General features: G+C 40.6%; 1 protein-coding gene across 1 annotated transcript in view; it reads left to right on the forward strand.

The window, feature by feature from the left end:
• Window positions 1-16503, forward strand: part of tln1 (talin 1) — a 198656-nt gene that overhangs the window by 73419 nt on the left and 108734 nt on the right. Inside the window, 3 exon segments of the mRNA XM_034193096.1 lie at window positions 6116-6271; window positions 12299-12400; window positions 15288-15364. Of these exon segments, the coding sequence (XP_034048987.1) occupies window positions 6116-6271; window positions 12299-12400; window positions 15288-15364 (335 nt within the window).

Consider the following 16503-nt stretch of genomic DNA (forward strand, 5'->3'; position numbering starts at 1 on the left):
GCCATCCTATAGTTCACGCTGGTCGCGATAACCAATCAGAGAACAGAACTTTGGATGCGTATTCCTCACCTCACCCACAGCGTGTGAAGCTGACGAACACGGTGCTTGCTGTTATTCCGGCATGGCGAACAGAACAGCTTCAACCCTTGGATATCAATGTGAGCAGAGTGTTTAAGTTGACGCTGAGAGCTGCGTGGGAGCATTGGGTGAGCGACGGCGGAGGATTAGCGTGTGCACTTGGAAGGAGCTGGCGTCGATGATTGTGAAAAGCGTTTGAAGCAGATGAACATGGTGTTTATTCCGGGACGGCTAACAAGACAGCTTCAACCCTTGGATATCAGTTTGAGCAGAGTTGACGCTGAGAGCTGCATGGGAGCACTGAGCGACGGCGGAGGATTAGCGTCTGCACTTGGAAGGAGCTGGATCGACACCGCTGGGTGGTGAGCTGCGCAGGTAGGCGCTGCATGGTTCGGCTCGCAATGTGGTCCGCAAAATACAAACATCCGTAGGTAAAATGCAGCTCACGAGAGGGCACTCGAGGCTTGTGTGACTGTTCCTGCGACTTCTGACTACCATAGAAAAATAAAAATTTTAACGTTACTGATAACATAACAAGACAACGGCGAAGGCCCGAAAAAATGCCACCAAAAAGAAAGTTGCGACTGGTGAAATATGCATCCGAAAACGGTAGCCGTCACAATATTATCATCTGAACTTTTCATGTTAACATACCTGTATGTCCATGGGACTTATAGTCCAGGGGACCTTATTTATGGTTTATTTTTCTTTATAATGGATAAAGTGGCTGGTGCGACTTATACTCCGGTGCGACTTATTTATGGTTTATTTTTCTTTATAATGGATAAAGTGGCTGGTGCGACTTATACTCCGGTGTGACTTATAGTCCGGAAAATACGGTATATATACATATATATATATATATACATATACATACATATATATATATATATATATATACGAGGGCTGTCAATAAAGTAACGGTCCTTTTTATTTTTTTCAAAAACTATATGGATTTCATTCATGTTTTTACGTCAGACATGCTTGAACCCTCGTGCGCATGCGTGAGTTTTTCCACGCCTGTCGGTGACGTCATTCGCCTGTGAGCACTCCTTGTGGGAGGAGTCGTCCAGCCCCTCGTCGGAATTCCTTTGTCTGAGAAGTTGCTGAGAGACTGGCGCATTGTTTGAACAAAATTTTTTCTAAACCTGTGAGACACATCGAAGTGGATACGGTTCGAAAAATTTAGCTGGTTTTCAGTGAAAATTTTAACGGCTGATGAGAGATTTTGAGGTGATTCTGTCGCTTTAAGGACTTCCCACGGTGCGAGACGTCGCTCAGCGCTCTCAGCCGCCGTCGTCAGCCTGTTCAAGCTGAAAACCTCCACATTTCAGGCTCTATTGATCCAGGAAGTCGTGAGAGAACAGAGAAGTTTCAGAAGAAGTCGGTTTCAACATTTTATCCGGATATTCCACTGTTAAAGGAGACTTTTTTACTGAAAGACGTGCGGACGGATCCGCGCGTCGGGACGCAGCCGGCGCGGTGCGGCGGCACAGGAAAAACACCTCCGTGTTGATAACCATTTGTAAAATCCAGGCGGCTTTTGATGGCTTTCAGTGGAGTGAGTATATGAGAAATTGTTTAACAGCTGGACATGTTCCAACTTGTCCTTAAGGCTTCCAACAGAGGTGTTTTTCCTGTGGCGGAGCATCGCAACGTCTTTTATTAAAAAAATCTCCTTTAACAGTGGAATATCCGGATAAAATGCTGAAACCGAATTCTTCTGAAACTTCTCTGTTCTCTCACGAAGTCCTGGATTAATAGAGCCTGAAATGTGGAGGTTTTAAGCTTGAAACAGGCTGATGATGTCGCCTGAGAGCACTGAGCGACGTCTCGCACCGTGAAAAGTCCTTAAAGCGACAGAATCACCTCAAAATCTCTCATCAGTTGTTAAAATTTTCACTGAAAACCAGCTTAATTTTTCGAACCATGTCCACTTCGATGTGTCTCACAGGTTTAGAAAAAATTTTGATCAAACAAAGCGTCAGTCTCTCAGCAACTTCTCAGACAAAGGAATTCCGACGAGGGGCTGGACGACTCCTCCCACAAGGAGTGCTCACAGGCGAATGACGTCACCGACAGGCATGGAAAAACTCACGCATGCGCACGAGGGTGCAAGCATGTCTGACGTAAAAACATATGAATGAAATCCATATAGTTTTTGAAAAAAATAAAAAGGACCTATACTTTACGGACAGCCCTCGTATATGTATGTGTATGTATGTGTATGTGTATATGTATATGTATATGTATGTATGTGTATGTGTATATGTATATGTATGTATGTGTATGTGTATGTGTATATGTATGTATGTGTATATGTATGTGTATGTGTATGTATGTGTATATGTATGTGTATGTATGTGTATGTATGTGTATATGTATGTGTATGTATGTGTATGTATGTATGTATGTATATATGTATGTACCTATGTATATATGTATGTATATGTATGTATGTGTATATGTATATGTCTGTTCTCCACTCAGATTGCAATAGCCAATCACAGATTAGCCTTTCTGTCCATCATTTACCTGTATTTTGGCATGCTTGGCACCAGAAAGTTATGTTGGATCCAAAAGGATCCAAAAAGACTAAGACCAAAAGTTATATTAGATCGGTTCCCACTGACCAATAGCATTAGAGCTTACTGCCAACAGCTAGCCAATCAGAGCGTGGCATACAGTTATTCATGAGATGACATCACTAATGACATAGCGGAGTTCAGGACCTTGCTGACAGACGCTGGTTGAAAAAATGGCAACAAACATGTCAACATCAGCAGAAAATCATCTGCCAGCTAGGTTTGCTGAGTTCACAGAGGAGGAGCTGGTGGAAATACTGAACTCCAAGGATACCAAAAATATTAAGAAGGTAGACAAGCACGCTACTGATGTTTTAGAAGCATTCATATGCTGTTCAAAACAAAATAAATTGATCTAATTTACTTGACTCTTTGTTGTTTGCTTAATGTGGGAGGGGGCTGGAGAACATAACAATTGATGGATGGCAAGTCGTTCAACATAGAGAAATATTGGATATTGAATGTAACTTTTCTTCATCCAGTATTTCTCTATGTTGGACTCCTTACCATCCATTATTTGTATTTATATATATATATATATATAGTTAATTTCAATGTTTCAAAAAGGTCAGAAAATGCCAAACTTTATGAAAGACAAATGTTTTGACTGTCAAAACATTAAATAAAAGTTTAGCTACTTTTGGTTATATATCAGTCGTACAATATGCAGGTACAGCAGTTGACTACATTAATTTGCTCTCACAGTTCACATTCTACAGACAGGATAATACATCAACTTTTTGTATGTTTGACTTGGGCTGTAATTTTTATTCTTATGTTTTATACTTTATTTAATTGTGCCCCCCTCAATCACAGCATTATATATTATATGCAAAGGCTGTTGTATACTCCTGCAGGAATATATCCTACCTGTAAAGTGTTTCAGATGGACCACACTTGGAAGAGGAGCCGTCCTCGCAGAAAGAATCATGTTGTATCGTCCTACATTGTGTTTTTTTTCCTCGTTCCTGTAATTTGTTTTTTGTTTTGTTTTTTTGTTGTTGTTTGTTTGTTTGTTTGTTTGTTTGTTTGTTTGTTTTTGGTCATTTTACTGACATCTTCCCTCTGTCCATGTGGAGGGAAAAAAAAAATCAACATGAGCATGTGGTGGTGGTAGGATTTTGAGTCTTCTGGACACACTACTGTATGTCTGTCTATAGACGTACAGCCTTAAGGTGTTAAAAAGTGTACCACTCCATCTTGTCAGTGTTCTTTACATGTTTTATTCTTTTAATGGTACACAGCTTAAATGATTTAAACTGCAAATCCCTGGTCCTTCACTTTCTTGATGGAAGTTCGATCTGTGTCAGACACATGATGTTCGTGCTACAAAATGTGAAACTGTCCAGTGCTTTAATTTAATTGAGATGCTGAAGAATGTGATTTCTTCCTTTCTGAAGAAACTGTGTAGGTCTCTTGCTGTTTTACTTGTGGCATTTCCATGATGTACTGGACTGTAACATATTGGAAATGAATTCTGACTTTCTTACTATGCTGTTGTAGTTACTTTGAAGCTGAAGACATTTTGTCAGTGTCAGCTGCATAAATTATGTGTAACTATTTAATACAGGCAAGTTTTTATATATATATATATAATAAATAATACGAGGTCTGTAAGAAAAGTATCCGACCTTTTTATTTTTTTTCAAAAACCATGTGGATTTGAATCACGTGTGATTGCATCAGCCAAGCTTGAACCTTCGTGCGCATGCATGAGTTTTTTCACGCCTGTCGGTTGCGTCATTTGCCTGTGAGCAGGCTTTGTGTGAGCACTGGTCCACCCTCTCGTCGTTTTTTTATTGCGAATAAATGTCTGAACGATTTGGAGCTTTGCTGCATCAAATTTTTTCCAGAAACTCTGAAAGACCTCCAGGTGGACACCGTTCGGAAAATTAATATGGCTTTCAGGGACGATTTTATGGGGATTACACAGATTAAGGAGTGCTCCAGACGGTTTAAAGACCACCCACAACTGCTGAGAGCGCGCCGCGCTCCGAGCGCCGATCGACAGGCTGACACCCCACTGGAACAACCAGATCATTTCCAACGTGAAGGCTTTGTTGATCCGAGACGTCATCTGACTTTCACAAAAAGGCAGAAGGCGTGGACATCAGCACTTTTTCGGCACATTCCACTGTTACAGGAGTTTTTTTTTTTTTCATGGAAAGAAAAGCGGAGGGACGCGCCACGGAGCCGTTCATTACGCGGCACAAAACCACCTCCGTGTTGGTCTCACAGGACGGCTTTCAGGTGGATTTCAGAGGGCTGTCGGTTGCTTTTCAGTCGTGTGATTATCCGAGAAATTGAGCATGAGCTGTACATGCCCCAACATGTCCTGTGAGGTTTCATCACGGCGTTGCTTTGCGCCATGCGGCTTCACCGCGACGCGCGGAACTCCTCCGCACGTGTCTCAATGTGCCGAAAAAGTGCTGATGTCCACATCTTTTCACAATTCCTGTGCTAGTCAGACGACATACCGGATCAAGAGAGCATCCAGTTTAGAAATGAACGGCACATTCCACTGTTACAGGAGTTTTTGTCATGGAAAGAGGAGCGGAGTTCCGCGCGTCGTGGCGGAGCCGCATGGCGCAAAGCAACGCCGTGATGAAGCCTCACAGGACATGTTGGGGCATATCCAGCTCATGCTCAATTTCTCGGATATTCACACGACTGAAAAGCAACCGACAGCCGTCTGAAATCCACCTGAAAGCCATCTTGTGAGACCAACACGGAGGTGGTTTTGTGCCGCGTAATGAACGGCTCCGTGGCGCATCCTCCGCTTTTCTTTCCATGGAAAAAAAACTCCTGTAACAGTGGAATGTGCCGAAAAAGTGCTGATGTCCACGCCTTCTACCTTTTTGTGAAAGTCAGACGACGTCCCGGATCACCAAAGCCTTCACGTTGGAAATGATCTGGTTGTTCAAGCGGGGTTGGAGCCTGTCGATCGGCGCGCTGTCAGCAGTTGTGGGCAGTCTTTAAACTGTCTGGATCACTCCTTAACCTGTGTAATCCCCATAAAATCATCCCTGAAAGCCATATTAATTTTCCGAATGGTTACCACCTGGAGGTCTCTCACAGTTTCTGGAAAAAAATTGATGCAGCAAAGCTCCAAATCGTTCAGACATTTATTCGCAATAAAAAAACGACGAGAGGGGTGGACCAGTGCTCACACAAAGCCTGCTCACAGGCGAATGACGCAACCGACAGGCGTGAAAAAACTCACGCATGCGCACGAAGGTTCAAGCTTGGCTGATGCAATCACACGTGATTCAAATCCATATGGTTTTTTGAAAAAAATAAAAAGGTCGGATACTTTTCTCACAGACCTCGTATATTGGTATTTCCAGAATTCATTAATCAGCCAAATACTGAACTTAAAAATGTGAACACATTGATTGAGTCCTCTGATTTACAACAGGAACATTCTCATGCTGCGTTTATGAATCCTGCAGGAGAAAATGAAGGGAAAAAACAAGCTTGTGCCTCGCCTGCTGGGGATCACCAAGGAGAGTGTGATGAGGGTGGATGAGAAGACCAAGGAGGTGATCCAGGAGTGGAACCTGACCAACATCAAGCGCTGGGCTGCCTCACCAAAGAGCTTTACTCTGGTTAGTGTCTCATGAAAGGAAATAATGTATTCATGTGAAGATTTTTTTTTCGCCTTTGACAGACTGATGAATTGTGTTCAGAACCTAAATGTATGCATTCCCTTCCGCAAATTAGTCTGCACAGTTCCTAAATTGGCTGCCAGGCAGTTGATTATTAGGGCACAAAAACACCCACATATGTAGCCTGGTGCCGTCTCAAACTGAGAATTAGTCTCGTACCTCTCCGTTCACATTTAATATCCAGGGGGCGTACCATCAGATGCAGATTAAACTGCCTCTAGACACTATTGGACAGATAACCAATCAGAGTAATAAAGCATTTGAGTACACAGAGCAAACCCAGAGTAATGTCAACCACAGAGACAAATAGTGAGTAGAGGGGACATTGTCTTTCCCTGGTTGCAGTCTTTTGAATGAATGAATTTATTGTCATTACAACAAGTGCAACAAAATGATCTTCACACCCAATTGCCTCAGAAATACAGCAGTTAATCCGAGCTCGGGGGGGTGGTGGTGCTGTGGCTGTTGCCGCGAGGCCTCCCAGAGCGGCAGAGCGGAGGTCGGGGTAGGACAGGGGTGGGAACAGAAGCACAAAAGAGGGGTTGGGGGGGGAGTGCATCATGTGTGCAGATGAGTTCATATCAGTCTGTGTGTGTGTAGAGTCTGTAGGGGAGGGCAAAATGAAGAGGGAGCCAAATGCTTCACCAAGGCCATTGAAATCCTTCTGGAGGAGAACAGCGGGACATTTTGACCTTCAGTAACTGATAAGGCTGCCATCTTTGGGTTAGGCAGAGAGACATAGAATTCCAGTATGGCCTCTCTTTAACTGTCCATATCCAGTTGTGTATATTCACTGGTCTCCATCATCATTTCCCTTGCAGAGCAGACAAATTGCTCCAAGATGGTTTCCACTTTCGTTTAAGTTCAAAAGTTAACACAGTCTGAGATTGTACCGCCTTGCCCACCTCGTTAATCACGACGGACAGATGTGGGGTTGTGGTTTTGGTAGTAGCCGTCTTGCCAATTTTCCGGTAGGTCAGAGCAGCACATGATCCAAGCAGCAAAAGACCTCCTTCCATAAAGGCAAATAAGAATAAATCCTTAACGTCTTCCACAGAGAGTGGTGCCAAACACGCGACACGCCACTTCTCTCAGGTGTCAAGAACGTAGCCCACAGGATAGCTTCCGTCTGGGCATGCAAGGTCCCCCAGCCCTGATTCCTTGTTGAAAAAACTGGTGTCAGTAGCGCTTAGAGACCAGCTGATCAATTCCATGTTTATTACAAATATAATTCAAAGAATACACAGTCTGGTGAAGTTGGGACTTTTGAAGGTTGTGGCAGAGATAGAATAAAAAACACAGAAGGAGATGAGAGAGGAGGAGATGCAACTGGCCTCACCCAAGTCCCAAGCTAAAGAGAGAGTGATTGGGAGAGTGATTGAATGACATTCTGCAGTGTCAACAAAGTATCATGCTTGTTTGTTATGCCATGAAAGCAGCAGAAATGTTCGGGTAGGGGGATCCTGTCTTTGAATTGTTGTTTCTTTTTATTTTGTGGAACTTTTTGTTTGAAAAAAAAAAAAAAACACCAAAAAATAAATTAATAAATAACTTTTCCTGGAAATTACCAGTTGGCATGAAATGAACCTGGTGTCAGTTCTGTCCGGAGGGACTCGCACACAGAAGGATAAACTCAGAGTTTTTTTCAGATCATGTTTTTTTTTTTTTTACTTAAAGGAGCTTTACCCAGAAAGGTGCAGGAAAGGAAAAAAAAGAAAAGAAAAATGCAAACGTTTCAGTCCCCCTGGACTTTTCTCTCTCTGAGAATTCTGCCATTGTGAATGAAGGTTAAAGCTGATATATTTCTTGGGCATTAAATTGTGAATTGTATTAAGAAAAAAATTATTTCATTGGTAAAAAATGGAATCAATATTAATAATAAAGAAATGTATTTCTATATATAAACATATGCCCCATTTCTACTGTAACATCATTGTGATTCCTCACTTGAAAGTCTCTTTGGATAAAAGCGTCAGCTAGCTGAATATAATATAATTTAATGTTACATCTTCACTGAACCTGTGGTTTGTATTTTTTCAGTATTTGCCACAGCCAGCAGATGGTGGGATTTATGCAATTAATTTGACTGTTATTGACTTTAGCTGTGGATCTAGGTGTTGCTGGCAGTACAACAGTGGATCACATATAAGGGTACTTCTAAAGGTTCTCTGCCTAACCCACAACCAAATGTATCTGGAGGGTCAAGATGGGACTTTGACTTTGTGAAGCTTGAACATTGATGGGCCAAGTGCCTTAAAGTTAAGAGAGACTATGTTGAAGAATAATGCAAGAATAATCTTTCTCCTGTGACATTGTCTGGCTGAGGCCCAGAACTTTTTGAAGTACCCTCGTACTCGTGACAATCGCTTTCCCAGGTTGGTTGTTGAACAAAAAGGAGCTCGACATCCTCTCTAGTGTTTTCTCATCTCAGTGGTGTCAGCAAATGTGCAGTCGGGAGTGAGGAAAACGCATTTTCGTTATAGAGTTGGTTGCTCTTCTTTTTTACAGGCTTGATGTTGTCCAGGTCGTTCAAAACGGCAAGGTGCGTTTACACATAGGCAAGACGCGTTACGAATGTCATATTTGCGTCATTCTTGTCACATTCCTGACATTCTTAACATAACGCATCTGAATAGGTTTCTTAATAATGCGTGTTGCTGCGTGATATTCTTGATATTTGTGGAGCATGTTTTTGGCTGTCAAAAATTCTTCCACGAATGTCACGCACCACCCTCATTTCTCCTCATGTCGTGGAGGTTGCAACTGAGCGTGTTGATCCGTGTTGTTAGTGTTGATCCTTGATAGAGTGTGACAGCGTTCTTCTCTGACGTGCGCACAATTAAACCCTGCTGCACTGCATTCATTTTCATTGCTGCAGTATGCTGAAGAAGGGCAGTGACGCCAAGTCGGCTAAAAGTTTTGTTTCAGTGCTCTTCAGCGCGCCTCTGCAGGTGGTTGCGCGCAACAGCTCAGAACATTATTCTTGACCGTGCGTAATGGTTCTTGATAATTCTCCAGCAACACGTGCCATTAATCGTAACGCGTGGTAACAGGTTGTAGCAGTTCCTGACAGGGGTGTAGCACCAAATGCTGAGCCCTAGGTACTAGCCACATTGAAGACACACCCCCCCCCCCCCCCCCACACACACACACACTGTTATGTTCTTTATTATTAATGCAAACACCAAATTTCTAATGCGTAGTCAAACCAGGTCTACATCATGTATACTTTAGATCACACCTGGGAATCAGAACCCTTTTTAAAGTTGGGAGGGCAATATTGAGTTGGGGGGTCTGGCCAGCCCAACTCATTATAGCTAGCTTTCAAGCTCACCTCTCTTTTCAAAGAATTTTGTTAGCAGCTATTTTCCCTCATTTAGTTTTCTTTCCCTGTCCTTTTCTTCCTCTTCTTTTTGGAAATCCGGACTTTGATTTTTTAGGAAAGACATATTTTATTTCAGCCCAAACACTAGGGCTGCAACTAACGATTATTTTAGTTATCAATTCATCGGTCGATTATTTTTTCAATTAATCGTTTGTTTTTTGTTTATTTTTTTTTACTTACATGTGAGTTTTGCCATTATTTCTTTAAGTAAGTTATTATTAAAAGGCCTTTATCACGCAACATAAACATTTGAGCTTGTAAAAAAAATTGTTATATTCTCGTCAAAAACATACCTGGAGTAATGTTTTGTTGTTTTTGTTTTATTTTGCACATACGTACATCACCAACACACCACAAAGAGATTTCCATCAGGTTTCACCCGATTATGAGCATTTTTAGATGCCTACAGCAACTATCTCAACCATTGACAACATATTACAGCAAGAGTCCACAAGACTATTTTAAAGGCCTGACTAAAGTGTAATATGTGATCGTTAAAAACATATTTTCATGATTATTTTTTCTTGTATAAAAACACAGCTTAGATGTGGTTTGACCGAAACAAATTGTCCTTAAACTTATAAAACGGGGGTGAAGTGGAGGTTTAAGAGTCACTAGGTGTTCACAGGAAACAGTTATTTATCTCTTTTTATTTATTTATGTTCATTGATAGTTGGATTTATCTTTTCTGTTGTGTTTAATGAGGATCTTTTGTTTCTTTGTCTAAAATTGTATTGTAGCATCACTGGTTATTATTACTATTATTGTTGTTGCTATTATTACTAATATATAAATAAAAGATAAATTTAAAAAAAATTACAATTTGTAATACATTTGACTCTTACGACAACAAACGCTGAGCCATGAATTTTTATACAGAAAACAAAAGCACACGAATGTGCTGACAGCTGCAACAGCTTAATGCTAACTTTAACATTGAAAACGCCATAGACATGCTAACATGTTAGCATCGGTCCCGTTTTTAAGTTAGAAAATACATCTATCAACTGTTTCAGAAGACAATAACAGGTCAGATGAACATAAAAAGGTAAATATTACACTCAGACATATGCTCTTTGGGGTTTTAATGGGGAAAAATTAAGATAAAGTGAAATAAAACAATTAATCAACAAAGCACTGCTTTGATCTGCGAATCACTGCTTTGAATGGTTCAAGGTTCAAAGCAAAGTCGCGCTGCAGAAACAGTTGATTTATATGGAAGAAACGAAACATTTGCGATAAAACAAGGTTATTTAACAACTAATCCATGATTAAATTGGTTGACAACTATTTTAATAATCGATTAAATGGATTAGTTGTTTCAGCACTACTAAACACCCACACTTTCTGTCAGATGCCGTTTGGGATGTATGTGTGTGTGTGTGTGTGTGTGTGTATGGCAGCACCCTGACATCGGGGTGAATGTGAGGCATTATTGTAAAGTGCTTTGAGCGTCTGATACAGATGGAAAAGCGCTATATAAATGCAGTCCATTTAGACTAGTGGCTCTTCTGCACTCCACAATGAGCCGTTGCATAAAGTCTGACCTAAAAAAAATAAATGGACTGCATTTATATAGCACTTTTCTATCTATATCTGAACCTCAAAGCACTGTACAGTAATGCCTTGCACTCACCTATATACACACAAACACATGCACACACATCGATGTCGGGGTTCTGCCATGCAAAGCGCTTACACCAGGAGCAACTTGGGGATTGCGGACCTTGCCCAAGGGCCCTTAGTGATTTTCTGGCCAGACGGGGGTTTGAACCGAAGAGCCTCTAGTCTCAAGCCCACTTAACCAATAGACCATCACCTCCCAATCACAATTAGCATAAATGGCTGTGATTGCCCGGGCCTGTTTTCGGCCAAGCGTAAACGACAGTGAATGGAAGGGCGACCAGACTCTTTCACAAAGTGAATTTAATCAAGTGAATTATGGGACAGGTTTCCCAGACTTGATCTGTGGTGCTTTTTTAAACAATCTAAATATCACAATAATGACAAAGATAGTGCTCCTACTATTACTATAAGTTGTAGTAGCAATAATGGTATTAATGATAGAAAATTATTGGCAGAATTGATACACTGGACGCTGTCCCACTCAGCGCCATATTAACATTATTTGGACACCGTGGAATCTGTTGCATATATCTCTGGTGTCTGGGAAGAGCTTATGGAGACATGAAGTCCCTGAACTGAGATGTTTGGTGATGCTAATACCTTTGTAGAATGAAGGTCCAAGTCTTGAGGGGTCCTAGTGCTTCATCTCTTGGTGTGTGGTTGTCAGATTTAAATGATAACTAGTAATGTAAGGTAACCAGTTATTTCTGTTTTTCATAGTATTCTTTGGTACTGTTGGCATGACTTTGTACTCCACAGTTGACTGCCTTTGTGTCTAACTGAGGTGTGTTTTTCAGGTTAAGTCATTCTAAACTGCAGCTGCACTTAAAACCAGAGTTAAACTTGGTGTTTTATTCCACATAACTGCAGGAGCAAATAGAAAAAAATATCAGAGCTGCTGTATTTTGTTTATTTATTTATTTTTAATCTATAACTTTTGTTTCTTTTGGTGCTAGGATTTTGGTGACTACCAAGACGGTTATTACTCAGTGCAGACCACAGAGGGAGAGCAGATAGCCCAGCTTATTGCCGGCTACATAGACATCATCCTTAAGAAGGTAAGAGCAAGGTTACACCACGTGCTGTGGTATGTGCGTGTTTTTATTTGTGGCATATTGTATTTTCTTCCAACAAATGTTGTTCATTGTTTTATTCTTTTTGTTTTTACATAAATGTATTTGCTCATTATCTCACAGTAAGTTTCTTACTAACCCTGAACACTGGCGGAACCCTCAGGAGCTCTTGAATAGTACCAGCACTTACCATATACTATATCTGCTGTTCAGTGCTAAAATGTGTGAATACGTATACCGTATTACATGTCTGTTTATGTTTCACGCCCCGCATCATGTATCTGTATCGGCCCGAGTCCGAAGGTTTGGTTTGCATGTTCCTATCCATGGGAACACCAAAGTTTGTTTGAGGTGTCCGATTCAATATCAAATATAGCCGGCATGGTGGCCATCATTTGTCAGCCATTTATGCAGCAATTGAGCTGAAATTTGCTACATGGGTAGCAATCAGCAAGCCTAAAAACACTAAGCAACGCGGAGCATTTGTGGACCTAACACGGAGAAAACTGACTTCACGTGTTGACAGTCAGCAACAGTCTGGATGTTCGACTGTTTTCAGTGAGAGGAAAATTATGATTTTCTTTTTTTTTTTTTTTTTTATCTTAATGAGCAGGAGTCGCGAACAGCAACAAACGCTTTAAACAGGTAGGAATTCTTTTTTGTTTCTTTGTTTTTGGTTTGGGAGGGGGTGTTTTTTAAAGCTTCCATGAGTGCCATAGTTTTCTGTTTTTAATACAACACTGTGCAAAATGTTTCAGTGGAGTACATTATTGTCTGTGTGGATAACATTGAAAATTGATCATGTGCATCACTTCATTTTTTTTTTTCTTTTGCTGCATAAAAGAAAAAGCGCCAGACAGAAAGTTGGTTAAACGCCCACCCAAAAAAATTTTTTTAATTGTTTATTAAATGCCCATCTAAAATAAATTTATTCTGTGAGCCCCAGCATATTATAAAATGCCAAAAAAAAAAATCATGAGTCAAAATCATGAGACTCTTCTGTGAAGTGTTCTGTGACAATATGCTGAGCTTTTTACAGACGGCAACAAAAGAATTATTTAACAGGAACTTTTTAGAGCTTTAATGAGTGTCAGATTTTTCTGTTTTAATATAAATGCTGTGCAAAATGTTTCAGTGAAGTAAATTATTGTTCATGTGGTTAACATTGAAAACTGGCCATGCTGCAGCAAGACATCAGCTGACAAGGAACACATTTAATAAATGACAAAAGGAAAGGAAAAAATACAGACAGGTAATTTATTAATTATTTGTGAGTGAAACAGTTCAACAAACATATTTGGCCAAGTTTGTACAAACGGCCAGCCTCACTTCAAGCAGAATTTCGCACAGAACGCCCAAGGCGCTCATTTGTCAGATATTTATTACATATCTGATGGGTTTTGCAAAATTTTCCATTTTTATCTTTATGTGACCACGCCCACTTTCCAGTTGTCACTTTAAACATCTTCTGAGAAACTACTGAACCAATGAAGCTGAAACTGGATGCATGTGTTCCTACCCATGAGGACACCAAAGCTTGTCAGCCATTTATGCAGCATTTAAGCTGAATTTTGCTGCATGGGTAGCAAACAGCAAACCCAGAGAGACCAGGGATGCTTCTTGTTGGTCTTAGAAATCTTTATGAAAAATCAGCACAGTCACTGGGCGACTGTTGATTCATCATAGTCTAATTTGCAACCATGCACCGGTGTTACACTTCGCCACATCCACAATAGGGCTGCCATGACTAGTCGAATAGTCACAACTACATCATCTATTGAAACCGTTGACAACTAATTTAGTAGTCGATGAGTCATTTGCTTTGAACCTTGAACCAATGAAGCAGTGCTTCAATCTGCTGCTTTGTTGGATCTTTGCTACGCTCCTCTTCAGAAGTGGCAACTCCGCTTCTTATCCCCTCTCAAAGCCATTAAAATATGTCAATCGTGAGTCACTTTTGTGCTGATTAAAGTGACTAACCAGGAGAAAGAAATGAGAATCTGCCTCCGTTGCGTTGCTCCAAACGCTGTGCTGCCGAGTCAAGTTAGAAAGATAGTCCGCTCTGAATTAATAACTTCAAAGCGAATAGCGTTTAAATCAAATTATACCTCTTTCCAAATGTTGTAATACAAACAATAAACTGCAATCAATCAAAAAAAAAATTTTCTCCCAAAATGAGACATCCTGGCTGACGTGCAGCAACCCAAGACTGTTTGGCTGCAGAACTGCAGACTACAGCAGCCAGCGGAGCTCAGCTCAGACATATGGAAAGATATCCATGCCAGTAATGTCTGAAAGGAAATGCTTTTGACAAAAACTACAGATTTTTTTTCTATATATGTCCAGAGATCAAGGATCCAGTGACCACTTTCATATTTATTTACTTTAAGACTCAATAATAAGTTGTCATAGAAAACCTGTAAAGCCTACTTGTAGCACACAGAAAATTCAGAGGAGGTATCAGTAAGGGAATCGATAAGGAATCGGATTGATAAGCGGAATCGATAATGGTATTGATATCGATAAAATGCGATAAGCTGCAATTTACGTGTGACTAGTTGACTAATCACAAAAATAATCGTTGACAAGTCGACTATGAAAATATTCGTTTGTGGCAGCTCTAATCCACAACACTACAGAACAGCCTTGGGTCCTGGGTGGCAACCACCTATCGAAAGTAATCATTTACTGTATCTGCTGCATCCAGGTGAAGTGAGGGCATCCCCCACTCCCAGGGTTCCTGTGTGATGGATTTTTCCATGCACCTTAAAATTCCATGACATTCTGACCTGTATTTTTTAACCAGGATTAATTAAAAAGAATGTTTACCTGTCCTGCTGTTATCAGTGATTTGCATTCACCTTTTACACAGAAAAAAAGCAAAGACCACTTTGGCCTGGAGGGAGACGAAGAGTCAACTATGCTGGAAGACTCTGTTTCACCCAAAAAGTAAGTTGTATTTGTGCCACTTACACAGAGTGCTATGGTTGTTGATCACTGGCACATTTGCTTTTAGTGAACGTGTGTATGACCAGCTGTCATGAATGAAGAAGTTGAGTCTTGGTTAGTGTCTGTAGTTATCTGTTGTGGTGGAAAACCTACTGAATAACACGCTATGCATTTACGTTCCTTTAGGACATCTGGATTACTTACAGACGTTTAGAACCATTCAGACTGGGTTTTGCAATCCGCCTTAAGCAGGATACGGCCGTATCACCTCCAAGAGGTGGGTTGAGCGTGATTCACTGCAGTTCGAATGCAAATGTGGCTTGAATACGACTAGCTTGGGGTCATGATGTCAAACTACATCTGTGCACCTTGTGTCTTCTCCAGTAAAGCGCTCGGTAACAAACTTCTTTTTCTGTGGCGCCACCGCACAGACATTCACACTCACACACTTGTGTTCAGATGTCACAGTCAGAAAACTGTCACAGCAAAATTTGTCATCTGCAGTGACAGACTGCAGGTTGATGAGGGGAGCTTAAAAATATAACTTCGTGTGGTTATAAAAGAATTCCTTTCTTCAGTAGCACACAGATTCACATTTACTGCATTTTCCTGAGTAAAAGTCACAATTTTGTTGATTATTATTGTTTTTTTGTTTTGTGTTGTTTTTTACTAGTTTGAGAGGTCCTTCAACATATATATGGGGGAAAAAATCACGATTTACAGCCATGAATTTTCTTTCCACTTGAAATGAGAAACACATCATTAAACTGCCTTTTTCTTTTAAAAAACGAGACGGGTGGAAACGTCCTAGCAGGGCTTGATTTCTTTCAGCATGCATTTAAAACTGAGTCAGATCACATTTAAAGTGTTCTTTAAATGAGCAATCATGACAGTGTTCCTATTTTGAGCTTTTCCTCATGTCGGAATCCAGTTAAAATACAATTAGCAGTCATGCTCACTTCAAGCAAATAAATATGAATAAATGTCTTTATCAAACAACAAAGAGTATCTTATGACACAAAACTGCACTGTAAATATGCACATGAACAGACGTTCATCTTAGTGTATAGCACAGAGCCCAAACTTTCCAATCTGATGTAGGATGTGGCTCAAGTTGGATTGCAAACACCAGTCTGAAC

This window comes from Thalassophryne amazonica, chromosome 17 (assembly GCF_902500255.1).
Source record: "Thalassophryne amazonica chromosome 17, fThaAma1.1, whole genome shotgun sequence".
NCBI classification, from domain to species: Eukaryota; Metazoa; Chordata; class Actinopteri; order Batrachoidiformes; family Batrachoididae; genus Thalassophryne; species Thalassophryne amazonica.